The following is a 25,400-nucleotide window of genomic DNA, read 5'->3' as shown; positions in this document are numbered from 1 at the left end:
TTGCTCTCTCCCCTTGATCACTTGCTGCTGATGAAACCAGCTGCCAGCCATCCCCATAGGGGCGAGGCCCACGTGGCAAGGAACTGAGGCCGCCAGCCAACAGCCACATGAGCAAGCCACCTTCAAAGTAGATCCTGTAACCCCAGTTGATCCCTTGATGACTACTACTCTGCCTGACCACTGCCTGTACCCTCAAGACAGCCCCTAGGCCAGGACCACCCAGCTAACCTGCTCCCATGATCCTCAGACACCAACAACCAAACAAGAAACAATGATGTTTCTTGTTTTAAGTCACTCAAGTTTGGGGTGGGCCAATTTGTTACACGGTGAGACATAATGGATACAACGACCTCAGCCCAACCACCTGCCAGGGCTCCAGAAAAGCCACATTCGGTTCCAGACCCTCTGCCCGTGCCACCTCCAGGCCCGCCCGCACGCCGCAGGACAGAGATACTCCAGCCAGCTGATAAAGTGTTTGCCGTTGGGTTTTCGTTTGGCTGGTTGTGTGTACACAGTGTATACAAGTTGAGTTGTACAGAAGCCCAAGAAAGAGCAAGAGACGAAGGGTGGCGGGGAGGTGGGAGCAGAGAGGTTAGAGAGAGGAAGGAGGGGATAGGAAACCGATAAAAAATAGAACCACATCCAGACGACAATGGGATGGGGGCAGTGGGGAAGAGGGGCAGACACAGACAAATCGCAGTAGAAAAGGAATGGGAGGGGCAAAAGGAGGGGACCCTTCTCCCCCTCCACCTCCCCAGCCCCCCGCCCCAGGTATGTACAATAAATAAGATTAAAAATAATTAACAAGATGCATTTTCCCCCTCCCACCCGATGCCGAATGCCCTGGGGAGGGAATGGCCTTTAGCAAAGATCTTGGCCTATTAAGGAGTGATTTGGGGGGGAGGGGGTCCCCCAGCTCTCTGAAGCCGCCCCACCCCCTCAACCATACATAGACTTTTCCTATACATTATGTACAAGGTGGAGGGGGCGGGGGCTATGGCCGTGGAGGGGGGATTGGGGGCAAGGGGGGAGGGAAACCGTTACTAAATAGACATTTATACATATATATAAATAATTTCTCTGTACACCGGACAGTGGGAGGAATGGGGAAGGAGTGGTGAGGGCTTGGGGGTCGGGGTGGGGGGAGTCGAACTTTGAACCCTGCCCTGGGGGGCAGCATGGAGACACCCTGACCAATGACCCCCCCCTTCCCTGGCAACGGGCCCCGGGGTTAGCTCCTGAGGACACAGTTCTGTCCCAATTCTCGGTTCATGGAGGAGGCACCCCGCCCCCCGCAGGTGGGGTGGGGTCACCCGCAGCGGCTGTGGGCCTGTGCTTGGGCCAGCAGGTCGCTGAAGGAGTCGAAGAGCTGTTCCAGCCACGGTTGGTTCCGCATGCACTGCTGGACCACCTCCTCCTGGCCCAGGTCCTCAGCGCCGCCCTCGATGGCCAGGGTCTGCAGGGGTGAAACACGGAGCTGGGGCAGGTGGCTACAGGGCCTGCGGTGGGAGGGGGCTGGGGGCCTAGGGATCAGTGTCCCAGGGGGAGGGGCGCTGGGAGTTGGACCCCTGGGTCTGAGGGAGGAGGGGCTGGGGGCCAGGATTCCTGAGACTTCTAGGTGTGATCCTCATTCTGCCTCCCCTTTCCTCCTTCCTCTGGCCCCAGGGGACAAAGCCTTGGATGGCTACAGTAAGAAGAAATATGTGTGTAAACTGCTCTTCATCTTCCTGCTTGGCCACGACATTGACTTTGGGCACACGGAGGCCGTGACCCTGCTGAGCTCCAACAAGTACACGGAGAAACAGATAGTGAGTCTGGGGAGGAGGGGCCGGGGTTGGACTCCCGGGTCTGAGGGAGGAGGGGCCGGGGCTGGACTCCCGGGTCTGAGGGAGGAGGGGCCGGGGCTGGACTTCCAGGTCTGAGGGAGGAGGAGCTGGGGCCCTGGAAGCGCTAGCATGGGGGAGAAGCCCAGGGCGCTGCGTCGGTGGGGCTGGGGGGGGGGGGGGCGCGCTCACCTGGTCCCGGCAGCGCAGGAAGGTGTGGTACTTATAGTGGTGGAGTGAGTGGTAGAGCGTGTAGTATCCCGACTTGTCCAACTCAACCTTGAACTCCTGGGCAGACAGAATGGAGAAGCCTCAGCCCCACTGCCCGGCGCTGGCAGCCCCTCTCCCCACCGCCCCCACACCGGCCCCTCCCGTCCGGGCCCCACCTGGGCTCGGACCACGCTCCTCTTGAGCTTGCTGAGCGTCTTGCGGTTGTAGGGCTCCCCGGCCGGCCGCAGCCGCACGGCCCCCTCCTCCGGGGAGCCCTCCCCGCTCTGCTCCACTTGCAGCTGGGGGAACGTGTGCAGGGCATCCTGCGGGGAGCAGACGAGTCAGTAAGACACCTCCCTGGACCCACACACCTGAAACCCACCACCCAGTTCTCAGTTTCCCCCAGGCTGCAGATCAGGAGAGACACTCAGGAGTCTTGGTCTCTTCAAAGGGCAAAGGAGCCCAGCCCTGTCTGGGGACCCTTACAATGTGCTCTGTGGCCCAGCCCTGGATTTCAGAGATACTAACATTCCACCCAGGATCCTCAGCACCAGCCTAACATCCTACTCAAAATTCTCAGAGTCAGCCTAGAATCCAGAATTCACATTGCCAGGCTAATGTTCAATCCCAGAACTCTAAAACCAAACTAATACTCCATCCCATAATCCTCAGACCTATCCTTATATTCTACAATGGAATTCTTCACTCTAGCCTAACACCGTACCCAGAATTCTCTGAGTCATCCTAACATCCCACCCAGAGTTCTAGAATCAGAATAACATTTTATCCCATGTTTTCTAAGTTGGACTAACATCCCACCCAGAATTTTCAGGGCCAGCCTAGAATCCATCCCACAATTCTCAGAACTAGATTAACACCCCCCCAGAATTTTCAGGGCCAGACTAACACTCCATCCCAGAATTCTGAGTCGCTCTAACATTCTATCTCATAATTCTCAGCACCGCACTGACATCACCACCAGAATTCTCAGAGCCAGGTTAACATTCTATCACAGAATTCTCAGAGCCGCCCTATTATTCCATCCCAGAACCCTAGGCCATTCTAGAAGGGAAATTATGTAGATGACTTAATATTAAGCGTGAGATTATAATAGGCTGCATTACATCTAAGGAAAAGCCACCAGAATCTGCTTATCGCTTTGCCCCCGAGCGAACTGGGTGCAGGCTCTAGTCTACCTTCTGTCTCCAAGCTTGCACTCCATAACCAGGCTCTGCTGGGCCTGCCCAGCAACCCACCACAGACCTTCACAATGACCCCTCCACACCATCCCAGCTCCCCTCCATCTGGGCCTGCAAGACCTCCTCCTGACAGTCCTGCCCTCAACTTTCCTTCTGGCCAAGCCCAATCCTTCTAACGATTGCCCCCTCTTGGGCCTGATGCTCTGGGGACCACCGCGGTGGCTGACACCTACAAGCCTCCTCATGGCTGACCCCTGGGCCCCAGACACCTGCTGCCCAGGCCCCCCGCAAGCACCTGCAGGGCTGGGCTCAGTGACAGCCGCTTCAGGACTTTCTTCTTGTGCTCATTCAGAAGGCCATCGATCTTCCGCATGGGCGGGAGGTACAGCTCGTCTGAAAGATGAGGAAGGGGTGTCAGAAGAGCTGCGGCCCCACAATGCAACAGGGCAAAGGAGGGGTCGGGAGTCTGGGTCCCCAGTCCTGCCTCCCCAGGCCTCGGCTCACCATGTGTGTCCTCCAGGGCCTGGATCATGTCCGGGTCGAGCGCTGTGCTCACCAACATCTCCACGTAGCTCCGGTACATTTCCCGCATCGCCCGGGTCTTCAGCAGACGCCCGGGTACTGCCCGCTCTGGGGGAAAAATGGGACATGGGCTCGCTATTCCAACTTCCTCCGAGGCTGCCTGTTTGGCAGACAGTGTTCTAAGCGTCGGGGACCCGGAGAGAAACCTCTGCCCTCAGTCTGCTGGGGAACACTGACAAGCACCGGTGTAATACGCTCTAACGGCAGAAAATCACAAGCATTGAACAAGCTTGGCCCGGTGAGCTGGGGAAGGCTTGTTCAAGGTCACACAAGAGCTGAGTCTTGAGTGATAGGAAAGAGCATTCCAGGCCAGTGAACTTCATGTTTGACTAGTTCGATATGGCTTCAATAAAGTCTGAAGCAGCAGCATAGTTAGTTTCCAAACCAGGGAATCAAGTCAGAGAGATCAGATCACAAAGGGCAAAACTGAGGGAGATGGGAGCTGAGACAGTGCAGGCCAGACCACGCAGGGCCTCCAATGTGAGGCGGAAAGAGCAAGGGCTTTTTCTGGTGGGTACTAGAGAGCTATGGGAGAGCTCTGAGCAGGGGAGGGGCGAGGGTCAGTGTAGAAAGACCCCTCCCAGGCCATGTGGGGGATGGGTAAGACCAGAGACCAGAGCAATGGACCAGGTAAGACAGGATGAGGATGAAGCAGGGCCGTAGGGATAAGATACAGCAATAGAGGGGGCAGGAGGGCCAGCATCTGGGCCAGGGCTGTGGGAAAGAGCAGAGGGGATGGGGGCAGTCAAGGCGGGAGGGGAAGGGCTGAGGCCTCTCTGCTGTGGACACAAGGGAGCAAAGGATGGTGCCCGGAGGGTCTGGACTGGTGACTGGGTAGCCAGTGGGGCCGTCACAGAGATAGGGAAACCAGGACAGGGAGCTCAGTGGGATCCGGAGGGAGGGGACTTGGGGGGAGGGGCCTGGAGGGTGGCCAGGGGAAGCAATGAGTCTGAGGCTCGCTGGAAAGTTCTGGGAGCCTGCCAAGTGAAAGGTGCAGAAGAAGAAGCAACAAGGCCAAGGGTAGGACTTGAGGGACACCCAGAGAAACTCAAGAAGGAGTACAGGGAGGACAGAGAAGCAGATGCCCATGAGAAGGCCCCAAAACAACCCTTAGGAAGAAGCACGAGAAAAGTCCACTTGATTTATCCACATGGGGGAGTGACCTTGGTGACAGCTGCTTCAAGGGGCCAGAGTGACTACTTGGCAGTGGAAGTCACACCCTGTCAGGCCTTGGCCCAAACCCTCCTACGGCGTCTGTCTCGCTCACGGCAAAATCCTTCCCATGGGGTCACCAAGCCCCAGGCCCCTCATCCCTCCAACATCTGGTCCATTTTCTTCTCTGTCCTCCCTTCTCCCTGTCATCTCCCCTTACTGACTCGCTCCTCCTTCCTGATCCTCAGACACACTCAGCCTGGAATGTTCTCTCCCCAAAGTCACACGACCCCAACCCCATCGCATTCAGATCTCTGCTCCAATGGCATTTCCAGAAGCCTTCCCCACACCCCCCTCTCCCTAAAATATCACCCAGGATCCCGCTGGATCCTCTTTGCTGGATTTATTTTTCTTAACTCTTTCATCCCGCCCAGCCTCACACTGATGATTTTTCATATTGGTTTGTATCCTATTACATAACATATTTATCTGCTCGACTCCCCCAGCGGGACTGTAAGCTCCCACGAGGACACATATTTTCGTCTGTTCTGTTTACTGCTGGCACCCCAGTTCATGGCACATAGTTGGTGCTCAATAAATGCTTACAGAAAGGGGCTGAGGAAGCCAGATGGGAGTGGATGAAAGAAAGAGGCAAAGAGGACATCACCACAGCCCCTTTCTAAAACCTTCGTTGTGAATACAAGAAAGAAGAGCATCAGCGTCCAGCACGTGGAGGGTGACCGTTCTTGGACAAGCAAGAGGGTTGATTCTAAGGCTTCATGGGCTGGGCGAAGTCTTCAGGGCATCCAGACCCAGACCCAGAGGAAGCTACTGACCCTTGGCGGGGAAACTGCTCCCCTAAGAGTATAGAGTTCAGTCCCCCCCATTCCCCAGGCTCAGAAAATCCAGTGCCTGTCCATGTACGTTCATAGCAGCATTATTCACAATAGCCAAAAAGTAGAAATAACCCAAATGTCCATCAACTGATGAATGGAAAAGCAAAATGTGGTATATCCACGCAATGTAATATTATTTGGCCATAAAAAGGACTGAAGTTCGGATCCACGCTACAACATGGATGAAGCTCAAAAACATTACGCTGAGTGAAGAAAAGGCTACACGTTGTGTGATTCCACCCACGTGAAACGTCCAGAATAGGCAAATCTATAGAGATAGGAAATTACTAGTTGCAAAGGGCTGGGGGGAAGGGAGAAAGGTGAGTGATAGCCAAAGGGTGCAGGGTTTCTTTTCAGGGTGATGAACATGTTCTCAAATTGATTGCTGAGATGGAAGCACAACTCTACAACTATACTAAAAGCCACCGAATTATATGTTTTAAATAGGTTAACTATATGGTATGTGAATTAGATGTATCAAGTTGTTTAAGAAAAAAGAAAAGAAAATTGAGTGCCAGAGAAGGAAAGACCTGCAAACCTGGGCCTTTCGCAAACCTCCCTTTCCACACCCTCCCCTGTCCCAGCTTTACCTATTTCCACCTGGCGTGACGGAGCACGGTACAGTTAAAAGACTACACTTCCCAGCCTCCCTTGCAGCCAGGTGTGGCCATGTGACTAGTTCTGGCCAATGGGATATGAGAAGACAGGATGTGGGCCACACCCAGATCTCACACTTAAAAGGCCAGCCCATTCCCCTGCCCTTGTGTCCCTTCCTACTCTGACCATGTGGTTGAGGAGAGCATGCTGGGGGACAGCAGAGCAAAAAGAGGTGAGACCCTGGGACCCCGGACAAGGTAGAGAAGAGCCTCTTATTCTCCATGAACCTACATCAGGGCTTTGATGGAGAGAATTCCATCTCTCATTTGACTAGCTGTATGTTCAGTCTCTGTTCAAACAGCCACCCTTCCACTATACCTCAAAGAGTGTGTGACCTTGAGCGAGGCACGTCACCTCCCAGTGCCTCAGTTTCTCATCTTTAAATGAGGATAATTTTATAGCACCTACTACGCAGGGTTTATGCAAAGATAAAAATGTGTAAAATGCTTATAATGATGCCTGGCACCTGGTGAGCACTCAACAAAAGTGAGCTGTTACACATATTTCTGTGGTTGTGATTGTCCTCACAAACCAGACATCATTCTAAGCAACGAAGCTCACAGCTGGTACCTTCCTCCGTGCTTTACCTATTATACCCATTTTACAGGTGAGGTCACTAAGGCACAGAGAGGTGATGCCCCAGTCCTGGAGTCACCCAGCAGGTCACCAGGAACACCACCATCTCCGGGCCTCCAGGATGGATGCTGGGCCCCCATCTCCCTCAGATCCTGCCTATTCTGAGACAAAACAGCACAGCATGGAAGAACAGAGCCTGAGGCTTGGCTGGCTGCCTTCCAACTTGGGTGGGACGCCACATCCCAGCACCCTATTGGTGCCTCAGTCTCCCCATCTGTCTATGAGGATAATAAGAGTATCTATTCGCTAGGACTGCTGTGAAAATTAACCAAGTTAATATACGTAAAGAACTTAGAAGACAGTCTGTCACGTAGTTTGGTGCCACATAACTGTTAGTATTGCTATGATTTTTAATTTACTTATTGTGATTGTTACTGTCTTGCTGATGCTACGCGGTGCCCTCTCGATGACCCTCACCCGTGCCTCCTTCTGGAGGCCCCGGGGTCACTGCTCCCTGCCTCCCCTCCAGTCCAGTGGCCGTCGAGGGCCTCACCGTCCTCACTGGGCACTCCGGGGGATGACTCCGAGTCCGAAGAGCTGCCTGGGGGGCCCCCGCCCGCTGCGGCGTTGCCCGCCGCCTCCTTCAGCCACTTCTTCCTCTTCTTGGGGGGCGGCTCGGCCTTCACCTTGGTGGGCCGGGCCTTGGGCAGCCGGGACGTGGCGGGCTGTCCCGCAGTGAGGCTCCGCTCAGGCCGTGTCTGTCGCCCAGTCACGCCTCGCTCACCCCGCAGCGGCCGCTCCCCACGTGTCACCCGCTCCTTCTCCTTTTCCTTCTCGACGGGCCGTGGGGGAGATGGCTTCTCAGGGGCAGGGGGCTCGGGCATGGCTGTCTCGGGCGTCTGCTCTGGGGGCTTCTCAGATGTTGTTTTCTCAGGGGTCTCAGGCTTAGGAGGTGGTGCCAGGGCCTTGGGGGGAGGTGCAGAGCTGCCCCCCGCAGACATGGGGCCCTTGGCCTGCCCGGAGCGCCTGGAAGGAAACATAGAAGAGACTGCAGCCAGCAGCCCCCAAGAAACCCAAATTCTCCTCCCTGGGAACCCCCGGCCTAGCCCACAGCTCTAAGCACAGAACCAGCTTCGCTCTTGCTGACTTTCTGTTTCCTTTCTCTACAGCTCTCTGTCTCCCCTACTCTGGGCCTCTCTCCATCTCTCTCTGAGTCTTTGTTCCCCCACCTCAGGATCTATCTCTCTGGGTATCTGTCTCCATCCCTCTGGCTCTCTCTGTCCCCGCCCCCCGTCCCTTCCCCCCTACTCTATTCCCTCTCTTGCATATTTCCATCGCGATGCCTGTTGGCCCTACCCACCCCCAACCGCTCAGCCCCCAAGCTACCTGACGGGCACTGGGGGCCGGTGCCAGGGTTTCCGAGCACAGACCCTCACGTAATCCTTCTTGTTCACGTTTTCCAGGAACTTGACATAAAGGCGCTGGTACCGATTTTTTGCGTCCCCAAAATACCCCAAATACTACGGAGAGAAAGAGGAACTCCTTCACCCACCCCAGATAGGCAGCCCAACAAACCAGGACTCCCACCCTGCCCTGGGGCCACCATGGCAGCCGCCTGGAGCCTGCAGGGAGGTGAAGACCCCATTCCAGACACACTTTATACCAAGGGTGAATCAGAGCCATGTGTGAGGGGGACCCCGTCTACCAGACACCCACCCCCGGCCCCCCCCCCCGAGTCCTCGCTCCCCTCTGCAGACTTACATTACTGGTGGCACAAAACTGCCGCTGCCCATCCTTGATTTCTGGAGTGAATTTCTGCAGCAGGGCCTTCTGGACTCGCCAGATGGGTGGGGGCTCACGCCCTGTCTGTAATGCCAGCTGGCGGGGGCACAGCGAGGCCAACAGGGTCAGCATCCATTCCTGCCCCTCCCGCCCCCAATTCCTAGCCCCCTGTCCTCCCCCTACACCCCCTTAGAAAAAAGACATCATCGTCAACAAGCATCAACAAACATGCGGCTGACAGGTCTCTTCTGGCCCTAGGGATGCAGGGATGCAGCTCGAGTCTGGTCCAATACTCACAACCAGGATGCTCATTCTGGGGCTCCAAGGTTTTAGTTATTACAGCTTTACGGTGTGATGGTATAAGCTTCCCGCGTGACTCAAAATAATGACAAAACCTGAGCACCCACCGACAATTTTCTAGATACCGTGTTGGGCCCCGGGGGTACAGCGGCAAGTGAGATAAACAAAGCCTTTCGTGGGGTCTTCATTACAGAAATAACAAGAAAGACAAGCAAAGAGACAAAACAGGGCAAGGTTGTGGCTGGTGCCAAGGACAGACAGGTGACAGGTCACCTGAGACCATTTATTTCATCAGCCTGTCCACAGCACGGCAGGACACAGTGATAGAAAGGCTCCCCCACCTCCACTCCCCCCACCACACTCAGACCACTACCCCCACTCCGAGGCTTGTGTGTCCCCGGCTGGGCACTGGGAACGGGCAGCTGTGGGTCAGACCCAGCATCTGATCTCAGCAGTGAGCGGGGAGTGGCAGGGGAGCCACACATGGGCGCAAAAAAATAACAGCACAAGTAATACATGTGTTAGTGGCAGATGCCCTGGGAGCCTAGAAGAAGGACTCTGAACTTAATCCAAATCCAAGAATGCTTCCTGGAAGGGACAACTAAATGAGTCCTGGAGGGACCATGTCTTCTGTGAGGGGGCTGGCAGATGACCAGGGAAGGCCAGGGAAAGTGTGCGACAGCTGTGCCTCTAGAAGAGAGGAACTGACAGGCACAGAGAAGTAAAGAATAAGAACATGGCGGGAAACAGGCACTGGGCATGTGATAACCCAGAGATGAATGAGGGGCAGGCCCTGCAGTCAAAGGATCCACAGTCAAGTGATAAACGGGATTCAGATGATAACTCTAATTGATTGATCGTGGCTGCCCTGAGCACCAGGCTCAATGTGTTGGGATCAATTAGTGATGTCTGCCACTGGCAGCAGCTACAACACTTGATCCTGCGTGCCAGGTACTGGCTGTCTACCCTTGGTTTTGGGTCAATTGCTGTCCACATCCACGATTTTTCATGTCCCTCAGATCAGTCAGGGGAATACAAAGAAGGGGTTACAATAACCTGATGAAAATGAGGTCCAGAAAGGCTCTTGGCTAAAGAGTGAGGCAGGATGAGACAGGGGTGTAGGCCTCCCAACCCCAAATGCCTTCCTCCAGGATACCACGGTTCTGTCCTCCCTCCTGGCTCCTCAGGGAGCCGGACCAGAGGACCAAGCATTGAAAAGTCCATTTCAAATCCTTTTCAAGGACTGAAAAGTTCATTTGCATCCTGCCCTGCTCCAAAACTTTCCGGGGCCCCCACTGCAGATTCCGCAGCCTGGCACAGAGAGAGTCTGCCTCAGTTTCCTCTCCCTTCTCCTGCCCCTGCCCAGCAGGCCATTTGGATCTCTCAAAACTCAGCAGACAAGCCCCAGACTTTCTGACCTCCAGGCTTTTGCATACGCAGGGCCCCCACCAGGCGTGCCTTTTCCCTCTTAATGTGAATATGATGTTCCCTGTTTCAGTTCTCAGAAGCTTGTAGAAATCCACCAGAGCAGCCCCCACAGCCTGGGGAGATCACCCCCTCCTCTGTGTCTCCTTCCACCAGAGCAGCCCCCACAGCCTGGGGAGATCACCCCCTCCTCTGTGTCTCCTTCCACTGCCTATCTGCCTCCTCCAAGGTACCGGTTAATTCTCCAGCTGGACTGGGGCCCCTAGGCTAACCACATTCCATTTGGGCTTGGCATCTTCCCCCAAAACCACTCTTCCTCCCAGGATTCCAGCCCCAACCCCGACCCCAGTCATTGGGCTCAAGCCCCTGACATCATCCCTGCCTGCTCCCCAACCAGAGCCAGTTAGTCCCAAAGCCAGGTCCTTCCTGCCTCTCCTCATGTCCATCATATCACTGACCACGCCCACTTCCCCTTCCTAGGGAAGTTGCCCCACCCACAGCCCCTACTCAATGGAAGCCACAGCTGATTGGAGGAGATCAGAGTAGCGGCAGCCAATCAACAGGCAAATCCTGAACCCCATCTTGACTCCAAATGCTGAGCTGGACCCATCAGACGCTCTTCTGGGAATCTGAACTGTGACAACTGAAGCTGAGACAAGGGTGGTAAGCAGCAGGATGTGAGTCAGCTAGAAGCAAGGAGCCTGGTGTTAAGGAGAAAGCTACAGGGTTCACCAATAGGGGAGTCAGTGTCACAGAACTGAGGCAGTGGACAGACTGTCATCAGGACTGGATACTTCCCCAGCCATCTGTCTGCTGGCCAGGGGTTCCAGCAACCACTGGACAACCCAGAATGGATTCTCAAGCAGGTGCCCATTGATCTCATCCCAGGACGATCTGGCCCCTGCCCACCTTCCCAGCCTAAGCACTCACTGCCCAGCCACTCAATCCCTTGCATCCCTGCACATCACAAACACCATGCTTTGCCCCTCACCACAGGGCCTTTGCACAGACTGTTCTCTCTGCCTGGACCATCCTCCCCATACTTTTCTCCATCCTAACAAACTATTACATGCTCAGAGTTTACATCCTGCTAAATCTTCAACATCCCCCAGTACAGGGAGTTAATACTATCACTCCCATTTTACAGAGGAAGCAGAAGCAAAGAGGGGGCTAACCCCATACTGCCCAATTCAGCAGCCCCTCTCCCCACACGTGGTTCTTAAGCACTTAAAATACAGCTGATCCAAATCGATATGTTCCATGAGCGTAAAACATACCCTGGATGTCGAAGACTTGGTATGCAAAAAAGAACGGACAACATCTCATTAACTTTTTCTAGATTGATTACATGCTGAAATCATATCTTAGACATGCTGGGTTAAAGAAAATACATTCCTGTGGCTAATCTCACCCATCATTTAACTTTTCTTAAACATGGATACAAAAAAGTTTAAATGATGTACATGGCTCATATGAAAATTCTACTGCACTCATCGTTCTAGGACAAACTACGGGCTGTGGCCCATTTTTATAGATCTACGAGCTAAGAATGGTTCCTACATTTTTAAAGGATTGTAAAACAAACAAACAAACAAAAACCAAGAATATGTGGCACAGACCCTACGCGGCCTGCAAAACCTAAAATATTTACTATTTGGCCCTTTACAGAAAAAGTATGCCAAGTTCCACACTAGAGATTTGCCCAAGATCACCAAGATGAGCAACAGAAGCAAAGCTTATAGGGCACTTTCTGCGTGTCACCCACAGTTGGAACGCTGGACAAGCCGTAATGCCCGAGTCCTCACATTGCATGAAGGAGCTACTAAAACGATCAGCCCCATTTTACAGATGAGGAAGTGGAGGCTCAGGAAGGTTCGACACCAGTCCAGCTCAGAAGTGGCAGAGATTCGAACCAGGCATGTTAACATCAAAGCTGGGCTCTCAATAAGCATGCTGCCAGCCTGCCCCGACTCCAGTCACATGAATGAGTCCCCAGTGTCTGCATGAGTGGCTCAGTCCTGGAGCTGTGTCCCCCATTATAACGCACACTCGTGCTGTATTTTAAGCATCTAAGCCCTTCCTTGGCCCTCTCCCCTGCCCCGTGCCAGCTGGGAGGTGGTATCAGATGGCCCTGGCTCCAATCCCGGCTTGGCACCTGCCACCTGAATGATTGCCTCTCTCTGAACATGAATTTCCTCATCTATAAATTGGGGACAGGCACAGTCTCCACTCCAGAGCTCTGTTCATCTGGCCCAGTGCTGGGCACCCAGCCGCACTGGCTGCTGCCATCATCAATGTTTGACAGAATGTACAGAGAGAACAGTGAATCAGGAGCTGAGAGCACAGGCTCCCGGGGCCGGTGGAGCTGCGTGCGGGTACCTGGGATGGCTACTTTACCACGCTGAGCCTCAGTTTCTTTCCCTGTAAAATGGGGATATTAACCCCTATAACAAAAGGTGATTATAAAGATACAACTCAGAGACAGATGATAGTGATGGTTGCCCAACATAAAGACTTAACGCCACTGAACGGTACACTTAAAAATGGTTAAGGGCCGGCCCCGTGGCTTAGCGGTTAAGTGCGCGTGCTCCACTACTGGTGGCCCGGGTTCGGATCCCGGGCGCGCACCAACGCACTGCTTCTCCGGCCATGCTGAGGCCGCGTCCCACATACAGCAACTGGAAGGATGTGCAGCTATGACATACAACTATCTACTGGGGCTTTGGGGCAAAAAAGGAGGAGGGTTGGCAATAGATGTTAGCTCAGAGCCGGTCCTCCTCAGCAAAAAGAGGAGGATTAGCATGGATGTTAGCTCAGGGCTGATCTTCCTCACCAAAAAAAAAAAAAAAAAAAAAAAAAAAAGGTTAAAATGATAAATTCCGTCATATGACGTGGTCACAGTTAAACAAAAAAAAAGGATCAAACTAAATTCTGACTGTGACATCTCCCAGATCTTGTCGCCTGGGAGTTGACAGCTGTTCCTATCACTGCTGTTCATTTGACATCTTCCTCACCTGTCCAAGATTGATGGCCAAATAGGCCTCAGAAGTCGTGAAGTTAAAATGAAATAATGTACACCGGACACCACGGGAGTGAGTATGACCGTGGGGGACGCAGGAGGCCTCGCCGGCGAGGGACACGCAAGACTCGAGGCCTCAGGAATGTTCTGGTTGCTGGCTGGGTGGTGGAGACATGAGTGTTCACGCTAGCATTTTGCTTTATAACCTACATATCTCTTATGGATGTCCTTCTGGATGTATCAAATATGCTAAAAAGATGATAAAGTATGGATGAAAGGATATGCTGTGTAGGGTTGGTGGGGTAGAGCAGGGGGCAGAAGGTGCTGGAGTGGAGAGGAAACAGGACCAGCCAGGAGGTGCCAATGGTGGACGCTGAGTAATGGGTACACACAGTCCCATGATTCCATCTGCTCTACTTTTCCCCCAATAAAATACATTAAAAATAATACAGCAAAAAACACATAAAGTTCATCTCACAAAACATACTTAAGAAAGTATAATAATAGTCATTATCCTTATAATTAATTCATCCCACAAGTTCTCCATCCATATTTTAGAAGAAACGACATCCAAGACTAAACATGACAATGTTCATCAAGGGCCCTACATGGTTGCTGCCTCATTGTCAATACCCAGTCAGCGACAGTGACTAATACGGAGAACGGCCTTAGCTTTTGGTGTCACCATCAGGGTGATAACGGTTTGCTGACCTACCCTCATGCCCTGTGACAGGCACTACACGTGTCTGATGTCACCTCCCCATGTCAAACACTTATACTACCCCACTCTGCCATGGTATGGGGAAAGCAGCCATGGTCAATATATAAATGAATGGGCGTGGCTATATGCCAATAAAACTTTATTTATAAAAACAGGCAGAGGGCTGGATTTGGCCCGGGAGTTTGCAAACCCTTGGTGTAGAGTAACCACAAGTAGTGACTGGGCTGGTCCACATAAAGTGTTCAGGATGTGGCCTGACATACAAGCATTCTCGAACAATGCATTGGCTATTTTATTTGCAAGTTATGTGTGTATTCAGAGCTACGTTATGTCACCACCTCAGGTTTCCACCACACTGTAAAGCCGTCTGTCTTAGCTTGTGCCATTACTGGAAGCTCCATGAGACCAGACCCTCACCTGCTTTGTTCCTTCCATAACCTGAGCACCCATAGCAGGGGATCGGCAATAAACGTCAATGGTTGTATCTTACTTATAGGTAACAGACGTATACACACCCAAACCACATCTCAGAGGCCCATGCGTCCCCCACGGTGCCAGCCGGCCACCTCCAGCAGCCCCATCAGACCATGAACTGAGGAGGGCCCCTGGACCTGCAGCCCCATCACCGGGCCTGTCATCCAACAGGCACTCAACAAACGCTCGAGGGACCAAGTCCCCGACGGGGACTCACCTTGAGGGACGGGATGTCCTCGGCGCGGATGACGAACTCGTCGCGCTCGCGGAAGATGCCCTCGCCGCCGCTCTCGCCCGCCTCCTCGTCCGTCTCCCCGCACACGGCCGCCGTCTCCTGCTTCTTGGCCAGGTGCAGCGGGCCGCGCGTCCGGCGGCTCGGGGTCGTCGGGGGACGGGGCGGCGGGCTCCTCGGGAGGGGCCGCGGGGGGCGGGGGGCGGCGGGGCGGGCGGCGAGGGCAGGGCCGGCGGGGGGCGGCGGGGGGCGGCGAGCTGGGCGCGGGGGCCACGAGCGGGGGGCGGCGAGGGCAGGGCTGGCGGCGGGGGGCGGCGGCTGGGGCGTCGGGGCGGGGGGCGGCGACGGCGGGGGCTTCTCCTCCAGCAGCGGGGGCTCTGGGGGCGAGAGGGGCGTCAGGGCTGGACGTCGGGGCCGCGAGCCCCCCTCCACCCCCTCCTCCCGGGCTTGGCTTCCGAGCATCAACTCGCTGCCCCTCGACATCCCCCGCACGTCACTCAGGCCCTCAGTGCCCCGCACATCTCCAGTCAGTGAAAGACGCTCCCAGACCTTCCTGGCTGTCTCCAAGCCTGCACCACAGCATCCCTCCTAATCAAACTGAGTTCTTCACCTAACACCATCTCTGCCCCCAATCCCCCTCCATCTCCACTTCTTATTCCTCTCCTGCTGCCCCTCCTCCTTCTTCAAAGCTCCTGTGTGACCCTGCTCACCTGTCCCCTGTCCCCTCCTTGACCTTCATTACCCACCCCTGTCCCCAAACACCCACAAGCAGCCCATGTCCCTCTAACTTCTCTCTCCAATGTCCTAAAATAAGCCTTCCCACCCAGACATGCGGCTCTGTTCCTGCCTATCTTTCCCCAGCCTCCAAAGACCCGTCTCTTAGTGTAGTTCTGTGTCCCAATACCATTGCTCAATGTCCCTCCTGCAATGGCCGAGAGTCGTCTCCTGTCCCATCAAAACCATCCCCCACCCCGGTCATTTCTCCCGTGCCCCGCCCCCAGCCTAGTCCCCACAAAGCTCCTTGCCTTCCTTGACATGCCTCCTGATTCCCAAATGCCATTCACCACCCATCCGTAGTGCCTCATTCTAGTCCCTGCATATCCCTTCCTGTGCCAACAGCCCCTCTGCCCCTTACAGCCACCCAGCTCCCCCATAGCCCTTCTGCTACATCAAAGTCCCTCCCTGACTGCCCCTTCCCAGCTCCATTGGCTACTCTGAGCCCCTGCAACCTGTCTCCTATCCCTAATGCCCCCTTTAGTCCTGAAATGCCTCTTTCTTGCCTCACAGCCACTCCTTACCGTTCCTCCCAATTCCTCAGTCATTCCCTCTGTGCCTCTACCTCATGTCCTGCTCAGAGGTCTCGTTCTCCTCCACCCATGCCCTTCCTGGGCCTTCCTTGGATTCTCGGGACCGCGAACGCCCCCTCTTTCCTGCTAACTGCCCAGCGGGTTTTGTACCGTTCCCCTCTATCGCCTTGAACTCTCTCCTGACTCCTAAAAGTGCTGGTTCTCCATCCTCGGGTCCTTAGTTCCAAGCCTTTCTGACCCTTCCAAGGCTCTCACTCTCATGCTCTCTCCCGGTAAGCAGACCCTGGCACTCCATGTAGAACCTTCCAGTGTTTCTCATCTCTTCTCTGATGTCTCCCTTCAGCCTCACACCTCCTGCTTCCTCACTCCTTGTTTCCCACTTTTCTACAACCCACTGGAAGCCCTCTCCATTCCTTAAGAACCCCCTGAGCCCTCAAGTGCCTCACTGACCACCCCAGTATCTCCCTCCAAACTCCACCTCCTTCAACCCCCAATGCCTGTTCCCCCCATCAAAGCCCTTTAAATTTTGTCCAAAGCTTCTCTCAAGACAGAACCCCATCCAGATCCGACTGCACCCCCAGCCTTTCCCTCCTGCCCCCAAGACCTGACTAGTCAATGGTCCTGTGTCTCTCTGCCCCCCAGACACCCTTCTGTCCTTTATCACACACTTCTAACTCCCAGAGCCTTTCTCAGGCCAATATACACCACCAGTTTTAAAAGTTCTCTCAGTGCTCTGTCACTCCCCTGTCCCCCAACGTTCTCCACTGCCCACCTTGGGGCCCCCACTAGTCTACTTAGCAGCTGTGGGCAGATTAAAAAAAGACATCCCTTTCTCAAAACACTCGTTTGCCCTCAGTCAGGAAGCTACTTTCATAAATACGCAAATCTACATCACCAACAACATGAATGTGTCCCTTAAACAGTGTGAAACCTAAACAACCGTACCCAGTGATCCGAATAACAGGAAACCTCTGCCCAGCCCCCACACCATCTTCCCAGAGCTCACCAGGTGTGCCACTGCTGCTGGCGCTGGGGAGCCCCGGGAGAGGGGGTGGGCCCGCGACTGCAGCCTCTGCAGCCAAGGGGGGCCCGTCGGGGGTGGAGGTGTCCTTGGGCCCAGCAAGGGGCGGGTCATCGAGGGCGGAGATGGCCGAGGAGATGCTCTCCTGCAGGTCCCGGTTCTTGGCGACAGAGTCCTCCTCGTCCGAGGAGAAGGAAGGCAGTGTCTCGAGGTTCCGCTTCAGCTCCTCGTCCAGGCGCTTGCAGGGCGAAGGGCAGCCGAGCCCCAGCCCCTCGCTCTCGGCTGCCTCCAGTGCGCCCCCGAGCCCGAAGGCGCCGGTGGGTGGGGGGTGTGGCACGGCAGGCGCGGTGGGGGGCTGTGGCTGCAGGCCTCTGGCTGGCACAGCAGGCGGCACGCTCTTGGGGGGGCTGAGTGGGGGCGTCAGGCCGGCTTGGTAGAGTGGTGGGTGGCGCTTGCCTGACTTGAGAAAGTCCAGGAAGGAGGCCATGAAGCCCGACTTCATTTCTGGCTGTTTCTCCTCTACCTCCTTGATCTTGGCCTCGATCTTCTCCCGAGTCAGGCTCGAGTCCAGGCTGTTGTGGTCAGTGCCCGATACGGCGTCACCCGAGGAGGCTCCCAGACCCTCGCCGGCCTTGGGCACAGACAGCTTGATCTAGATATGGGGGCAGTTGGGAGTCAGAGCCCATGAGTCAGGAGCCCCTAGTCTCCCCCTCCCTCAGACCCAGGAGCCTGGGCCCCCCGCCCCCACCACACTTAAGACCTTAAAGTTCAAATTCCCAGAATTCTAGAATTCAAGCCCACAGTCCTTCTCTCAGATTCCAGAATGACAAGGCTGAAGTCCCTCCCTTGTTACTCACTGATCTCTCCTTGCCTACAGCCCAGGAGTCCAGGTTTCCAGACCCTCCTCCCGTAAGACCCAGGAATCTAGACCCTTCTGATCACTAGTCCTTTGAGATCTAGAAGCTGAGAACCCAAGTTTCAACTCCCTGCCTGCCTCTAGAACCAAATTTCAATTCTCAGATCTTTCCAACAAAAGAACCCTGGAATTCCAGCCCTCACATTCATTTCCCTAAAAGCTTCAGGAATGTAAACCGTATCCTCCATCACGCCCAAGAACCTCAGGTGTGGCCCCCATCCTTTCCTTTCTCTAAGACTCAGGCATCTGGGCTCCAGTCCCCCTCACCTTGAGCGGCTTCAGGGGCTCCAGCCGGGTGCCCCCTGCCTCCTCAGCCTTCCTGCCCCGGCCGCGGCCCCGGCCCCGGGGTTTCTTGGCCCCATCGGTGGGCGTGGAGACGGAGGCGGGCCCAGCGGTGGTGGGGACCTCCAGCGGGCGGATCCGGGGCCTCCCCCGGGGCCGGGGTGGGCCATCGCGCTTTGCCTTGGTGGGCTTGCGGCCGCGGCGCCGGGGGCCATCGGGGCCCGGGTTGGGGGGACAGAAGTCGATGTCGCCCAGTGGCGAGAGGGCCGGGCGGGAGCGGCAGCTGGACACCAGGTCAGGCAGGCGCCGGGGGTTGAGGCGGATGTCTGCGGGCACGTCGGCCTTGTCCTCATCGGCCTCGAACTCGTACTCCTGGGCGTACAGCTTCTTGGGCGTCTGGAAGGGCGGATCGCGGCGCCGGAGCAGGTGGAAGGAGGACGTTTTGAGCAGCTTCTTTGGCTTGGTAGAGCAGAAGATAGGCGAGGTCAGGCCTCCCTTGGGCTCCGAGGCAGGTGGCGGCGGGGGTGGCGGGGGGCGGCGGGGCTGCCTGGTGTGGCCCACTCTGGATCAGGCCCAGGGGCTCGGCGTTGACTGTGGAGGGCAGCTCAGGCGGCTTGTTGGGGTCCAGGCCCAGTCCCGGCGTCTCCGGCCCGGCTCCAGGTGCCCGACTAGGGCAGTAGGGCCCGTAGGGATCATAGGCAGGGGGGCCCGGAGGTGGCCCGGTCCCCGCCTTGGGATCACCCTCGTCCTCGGGTGGCCCGGCCTTGCCATAGTCATCGGCTGCCCCTCCCCCGAACATCTCCTCCATGGTGGGGAAGAAGCTGCGCTCCTCGTCTTGGAGCAAAGAGTCAGGGAAGCAGATAGAAGTGAGTGGCACGAAGCGGGGGGCCTTGGTGCCTTGCGGGCTGGGGCTGCGGTAGGCGCCCGAGGGATCCTTGCCCTCGGCGTTAGGCGGGCCCACACCAGTGTCACCAGGCCCAGGGGGCAGCGGCTCCAGGGCCCCAAGCAATTCCTGCATGGCCCCCGGAGGCTCCAGGCTCTCCTCAGGTCGCAGGCGGGGGCTGGGGGCGCCGGGCTCCAGGCCATGGCTGCGGAGGTGGGCCTCGAGCTGGAGAGGCATGGGTGGTGGAGGAGGGGGCGGCGGGGGCGGCTGGGGCGCCCCATCACGGGTGGCTGGCTCGAGGAGATGGACACCGACTTTGGGGGCGCTGGAAGAGGGGCTGGGGGCGTGGCTGAGGACCGAGGGGAGCAGCTGGGGGGGAGGTGGGGGCAGCACCAGAGGGAGGTCAGGGCCCCCCCGCCTCCAGAAGGAGGCCGTGGGGGGTGGGCTGGGCGGGCTGGCCCGTGGGAGGTGGGGGTGGCGGGCTCTTTTGGAGGAAGGCCCCCAGCTCCTTGGCACCTGCCCCATAGTGGACAACTGAGGTGGCCAACCCCTCAGGGGTCTCGCCGCCCCGTTCTGGCCCTTTCTTCTTCTCCTTCAGCCTCCCCAGGCCCAGCTCCAGGGCGGCTGTGGCACCCTCATCGAGGCTGGCACTGGTACGGATGACGCTCTGCAGATGGTACCTCTGGGGGTCTTCCTTGGCCAGCTCGTAGGGTGTGCCTGGGGGACCCCCGGCCCCGCCACTCCCTCCAAGTCCCTTAGAGGCGTCCGCCGCCCCATCTTCGCCCACCAAGCCATCCGCCCCTGAGGTCCGTGGGGGGCTGGGCGCCTGCAGGAGGTGCTGGATGAGGAATTCCTCATCCTCCGTGCGCTCGGCGGGAGGCCCACCGGGGCCCGCCAGCAGCTCTGAGCCGTCCCCCTTGCCCTTGTAGCCACCTGCTCCAGCCGCATAGCTGCCGGCTCCTGGGGGCGCCAGGAATGGGGCTGAGGCCAGGACAGAGCTCAGGTATTTGCCAGGGGCTCCCGGAGAGCCGACTCCAGGCGGGCGGCCGGGGGCAGGCGGGGACTGCAACGGGCGGATGATGTGGGAAGGGCTGGCCTCTCCACCGCCCCCAAGGGAGCTGGGACCCCAGCCACCCCCGTGGCCCGAGAGCGCTGGGGAATGGCCAGTACTGTAGCTGAGCGAGGGGCTGGCCGTGGGCAGCCCCTGGGAGTGGGCAGCTGGCCCTGGGTACGGCTCGCCCTGCACCCCATAGAGCTGCCCCTGCAGCTGGTCAGGGGAGTAACTCTGACACGTGGCTAAGCCAGGAGGCGGGGGGCCGCTGGGGGGCTGCGGGGGCCCCCCTGAGTAGCTAGGGCCTTTGCTCAAGTCCTGTGCTTGACCCCCTCCAAACCCTTGCCCATAGGCCTGGGGTCCTAGAAGCCCTTGGGGCTGCCCAGGGGAATAAGCCTGGCCTCCTGTGCCGCCAGCCCCAGAAGCCTTCCCAGTGGCATAGGCCGCTGCTGGCCCACCCAGGCTCTGGCATTTGGGCGTGGCGGTTGAACGGGGCGGTGGGGGCCTGTTGGTACCCCCCGCAGCTGCTCCGTAACCGCCTTTGCCCGTCTTGTAACCAGGCGACTGAATGATGGGGCGGTAACCTCCGCCGCCACCCCCGGCCCCACCTCCCCCGGCCGCCTCAGGGCCTGCAGCCCGGCCCGACGCCCCGGCCGTGGCTCCACTGGGCCCAGCCTTGCTAGGCTCCCCAGCGCCCGGGGAGGGCTCCCCACCGCCCAGGGGGCTGCAGGCCAGGTTGGCCCGGTGGCCCATAGAGGGATAGCTGCCTCCACAGCTCAGGTAGTGCTGGAGGGCGTGGGCTGGTGGCGGAGGCGGTGGGGGCTGGGCACTGGCCGGCCGCTGGTAGTGCTTGATGACGGTGTCCTGGCGGGGCAGGGCCCGCTCTGGCGGCGGCGGTCCCGGGGCAGCACCCGAGAAGTTGTAGAGCTGTGGGGAGGATTGCTCGGCGGCGGCAGCAGCAGAAGAGGAAGCCAGCAGGTTGAACTGAGTTGGGAGGTGGCGGGGAGGTGGTGGTGGGTCTGGGGGACCAGGGCGGTAAGGAGGGGTCTGGGCTGGGCCGAGACCAGCGGGCCCCAGGACACCGCCCCCAGCCAGGCGTTCAAAGCCTAGTGAGGAGGGCACCGTGGGTGCCTGCGAGGGCTTCAGGTGCAGCACATCATGAGGGGACAGGAGCCCATTAGCTGGGGGACTGAATGGGGGGTCCTGGAGGCTGAGGGATGAGGGCACTGGGAAGGGGCGGCTGCCAAAGGAAGCCGGGTGCTGGTAGGCCGACAGGGCAGAGGAAGATGGAAAGGTGCTGGAACCCGGCAGAGCGCCTGAGATGAAGAGCTCCGTGGGGCCTGGCGTGTGCATGGCTGGGGATGACGAAGGAGACCACAGGTCAGAGCAGACCACAAGCCAGCCCCACCCTGGCCCTCCTGGGCCGGCAATGGGCTTACCTGTTTGCCAGGAAGGACTGCGAAACTGGGAGAGGAGAGAGGAGGCAGAGGGGCCAGGCTGCGGGCCCCGGGACTCCAGGGCCGAGATGAGGTTCATGACGGAGGCGTCGGGCCCTGCTGAGCCCGCATGATGGAGGCCAGTGTCGAAGAGTCCAGAGAGGCCTGGCCAGGGACGGAGAGATAGAGTCAGCTAGGTGGGGGATAGGGCAGGGTTGAAAAGGAAAAGGCCAAAGGCAAGCTGAGTCAGAGAAAGGGGTTGAAGGGAAGGAAAGGGGCAGATTCAAAGAGGAGACAGTGCAGACAATAAACAGAATGGGATGTAATGCAATGCAATAATAAGCGCAGGGAGGCCCAGAGAAGAAAGGTTGACAAAGAAGTAGAAAAATCCAGAAGTGAAGGAAGGGGGAGCAAAAGAGCAGAGCGTCCTTATGGGGTGGGGGGCAAAGGATTTGGGCATTTCCAGCAAGGAAGGGGAAGGGATGTGATGACGGGACCCACTGGGAAGAATAGAGAACAACTCGAAAGGGGCTGAGTCTAAGTAAGAGGATCCAGGAAAAAAAAAGGTGGAGAGAAAAAAAAGGGAAGGGGCCAACCAGGAGGGTCAAGGATCAAACTGGACAACAGTCTCATGGCTGGTCCAGGAAGGAGGGCAGCGGGATTAGAGGAAGGAAACCAATCAGAAACGTTAGAGGCAGGGCCAGAGGAGGAGAGTAACGTAGTGGGCAAATCTAAAAAGGGGGCGGTCCAAACAATCGGAGCCAATCAGGAAGCCATGGAATCAGGAAGAAAGAATTCAGAGAACCAAGGAGCCAAGAGGACGGGCAAACCCAGAGGGAAGGGACTGGGGTGGGCTGGAGAGGCGGAAAAGCCTGGAAGAGAAGGTGGGATTTGGTGGCTGAAAGGATGGGGCCAATAGGAGCGAAAGAGGCGGGGCCAGAGACAGGGGCGGACAAATCCGGCGTGAAATTAAGCAGCGTCAGAGCAACCAATCAGAGGAGAGGGAGCAAGGGGCGGGCCAGGATGCAGGGCACGGCCAATTAGGAGAGGTGGAACTTTCAGCAGCCAATCAGCTGCCTCGGAGGTAGGGCCGGCGCGGGGGGGCGGGACGGGGGCCGTACCTGCCGGGTGGTGGTTGGTGGCATAGCTTTGCAGTGGGTGGGGGGCCGCGTAGGCCTGGCGGTGTAAGATGTCCGTCTCGGGGTGCGAGGTCCTGGAGCTGCCATAGACCAAGCTGGGGGGGAAGGGGGAGATGTTAGGTTGTCCTCCGAAGCTGCTCTCGGAGAAGGGAACTCAGCAAATCCCCCGGGAGTTGGGGGAAATCTTCCAGGTGACTGGGGGTTATCCTATGGAACCTTGGGCCCTAAAGTGGAGAAAACAAGGGAATCGGGGTACCCAACTAAGAAGCCACAGAAATGGTCCCCACCCGAGCCCCAGTAAACAGAACTCCTGTCTCACGTTTACAAACAAACATCACAGGGACGAGACAAACACAGAGAGGGCCAAGAGTCAGAGGAAGTGGCTCGAGTTATCATAAACCTCCTACCACAGCCCCCGACCCCGCTGGTAACACAAGGCCCTGGGGCCAACCCCAGAGCGGCACATGGACGCCCCCTCTTCTGCAGACACGTGGGAACACATAGGCCCCTGAGCCTCAAGGGTTGGTACAAACCGAGTCGGCAGCAGGAGGCAGATTGTTCCCCAAACGGAAGGGATGGAGGGTAGGGAGGGGATAGGATTCGGGGAAAGTACCAGGTACAAGTGTGAACATGAACACCGTCCATCCCCCGGGGTTGAGGTTCAAATGCATGGGCCCATGCAAAGCCAGGTATGTATGCAAACGAGTATCCAACTCACCCGTAGGGAAGGGAAGATACAGAGCGAAGAGTCCCAAACGGAAAGTCCTAATGCACGTGGGGTCATGCCCAGCCATGCTGGGAAACCCAGGTGTGTGGGGGAAGGGGGGCTTGGGGGGCAGGTGAAGAGTGAGGGCGCCACACAAACAGCAGGAAAGGGGCAGATTCGCAGGTGAACAGGCTGCCAGCTAGCTACGCACGCACAGGGCCCAAGCTCCCACACACAACCACACGCCCGGGAAACATCCCAATCTTCCCATGCAAGGGCCCCAAGCCATGGCCCAGACTCAAGAGGTCAAACACTCCGCTCCTCGCCATCAACTAGGATTCTCTGCCTTTGGGGGTGGGGGAGTTAAAGGGGGCGTGTCTCAAATGCCAGGACCCCCCCTTATACACACAGAACCCCAGCTTAGGAAGGGGGCGGGGCCCCGTGCCCACTCTGCGCGCGGAATTTCGTGGGGGGGGGGCCCGAGTGGCGCGGCCTCGCGCAGTCCCGGAACAATAGGACCTGGAAGGGGGGGCGCGCCCCCCAGGTCTGCGTTCTGAACCTTCTTTTCTTGCCACCTTTGCAAGAGCAGAACCTGGGGCGCGAGGGGGAGGGGTCAGCAAGCCGGGAATCCAAGGATGGGGGGAAGTCCAGGCCTTGCTTCGCCAGTCCCTCCCACCTTCCCAAGGCCTTTCCGTCCGAAATTGTTTTGCACCCCCATTTTCCCGCTGCATCTCTCCCTTTGCATGCCGAAGCTGGCTTTGGCGGAGTTTGCAATTTGCAAACTGGGGCGGCGGCGTTGTTGCAAACCGAGGAAGGCCGCTCCCTTGCAAGCCGGAGGGGAGTTTGCGATGCACGCGTCGCCGGGCGGGCCCGGCCTGGCCCGGCTGGGCCCCCACCCCTTGGCCCCTTCCACCAGGCCATCCTCGGCTCCTTACCTAGCTTTCGCTGACCTCTCGTAACTCCATCCCGCCCCGGCGCCGAGCGGGTCCCCGAAGCCGGCGCTGGGGTAGTTCCTGTCCATGAATTGGCCGCGGTGGAAATTGGGGGGAGGGGGAGGGAGGGAGGGAGGGAGGGGGCGCGCGCGCGCTCTCCTCCGCCGCCGCTCCCTCCACTGCTTTTTTTTCCCCTTCTCTCTCTCTCTCTCTCTTTTTTTCTTTGCAGCCGCCGAAGGCCCGGGAAGGCCCCAGGCGGGGGAGGGAGGGGGCAGGGGCGGAGGGGCGGGCAAGGGAGGGGGTGCAGCCGCCGAGCCAAGGAGGGGGGAAGGGGGGTTCCCCCTGGAGGGAACGGGGGGGAGGAGGGACCCCGCTGTCTCCGCCTTTGCCCCGGCGCTTGCAAGAGAGACGGGGGGGCGCGCGCTCAGGAGGGGGCGTCCCGGGCGGCCCCGGGGTGGGTGCGGGCGCTGGGTGCTCGCTCTCTCGCCGCCGCCGCCGCCGCCTCCTCCTCCTCTGCGCTCACGGTGCAGCCATCTTTGCACAAGGCGGCTGGGGGAGGGGGGGAGGGGAAGGGGGGGCGGGCGGCGGGGTGTCTGGCTGCGCTCCGCTTCCTCCCACAATCCCGTGCAAATGCAAAAAAAAAAAAAAAAAAAAGAGAGAGAGAGAGACACACACACAG

At 57.7% G+C, this 25,400-nt stretch overlaps 1 protein-coding gene across 1 annotated transcript; it reads right to left on the bottom strand.

The window, feature by feature from the left end:
• Positions 1–467: 467 nt before the first annotated feature.
• PRR12 (proline rich 12) lies at positions 468–25,256 on the bottom strand. The gene is given in 20 exon segments (XM_058529878.1): positions 468–1,456; positions 2,016–2,111; positions 2,210–2,356; positions 3,528–3,625; positions 3,737–3,862; positions 7,649–8,121; positions 8,482–8,615; positions 8,857–8,973; positions 15,034–15,174; positions 15,176–15,245; positions 15,247–15,289; positions 15,292–15,333; positions 15,336–15,425; positions 17,362–18,028; positions 18,560–19,109; positions 19,111–19,871; positions 19,873–21,863; positions 21,948–22,109; positions 23,066–23,178; positions 24,725–25,256. Coding segments are annotated over 20 exon segments (6,054 nt in total). The 5' UTR covers positions 24,811–25,256; the 3' UTR covers positions 468–1,309.
• Positions 25,257–25,400: the final 144 nt, after the last annotated feature.

The sequence above is a fragment of the Diceros bicornis genome, chromosome 34 (genome assembly GCF_020826845.1).
Source record: "Diceros bicornis minor isolate mBicDic1 chromosome 34, mDicBic1.mat.cur, whole genome shotgun sequence".
NCBI classification, from domain to species: Eukaryota; Metazoa; Chordata; class Mammalia; order Perissodactyla; family Rhinocerotidae; genus Diceros; species Diceros bicornis.
The sequence above is the reverse complement of the archived record's forward strand: the minus strand, read 5'-3'. Positions and strand labels throughout refer to the sequence as shown.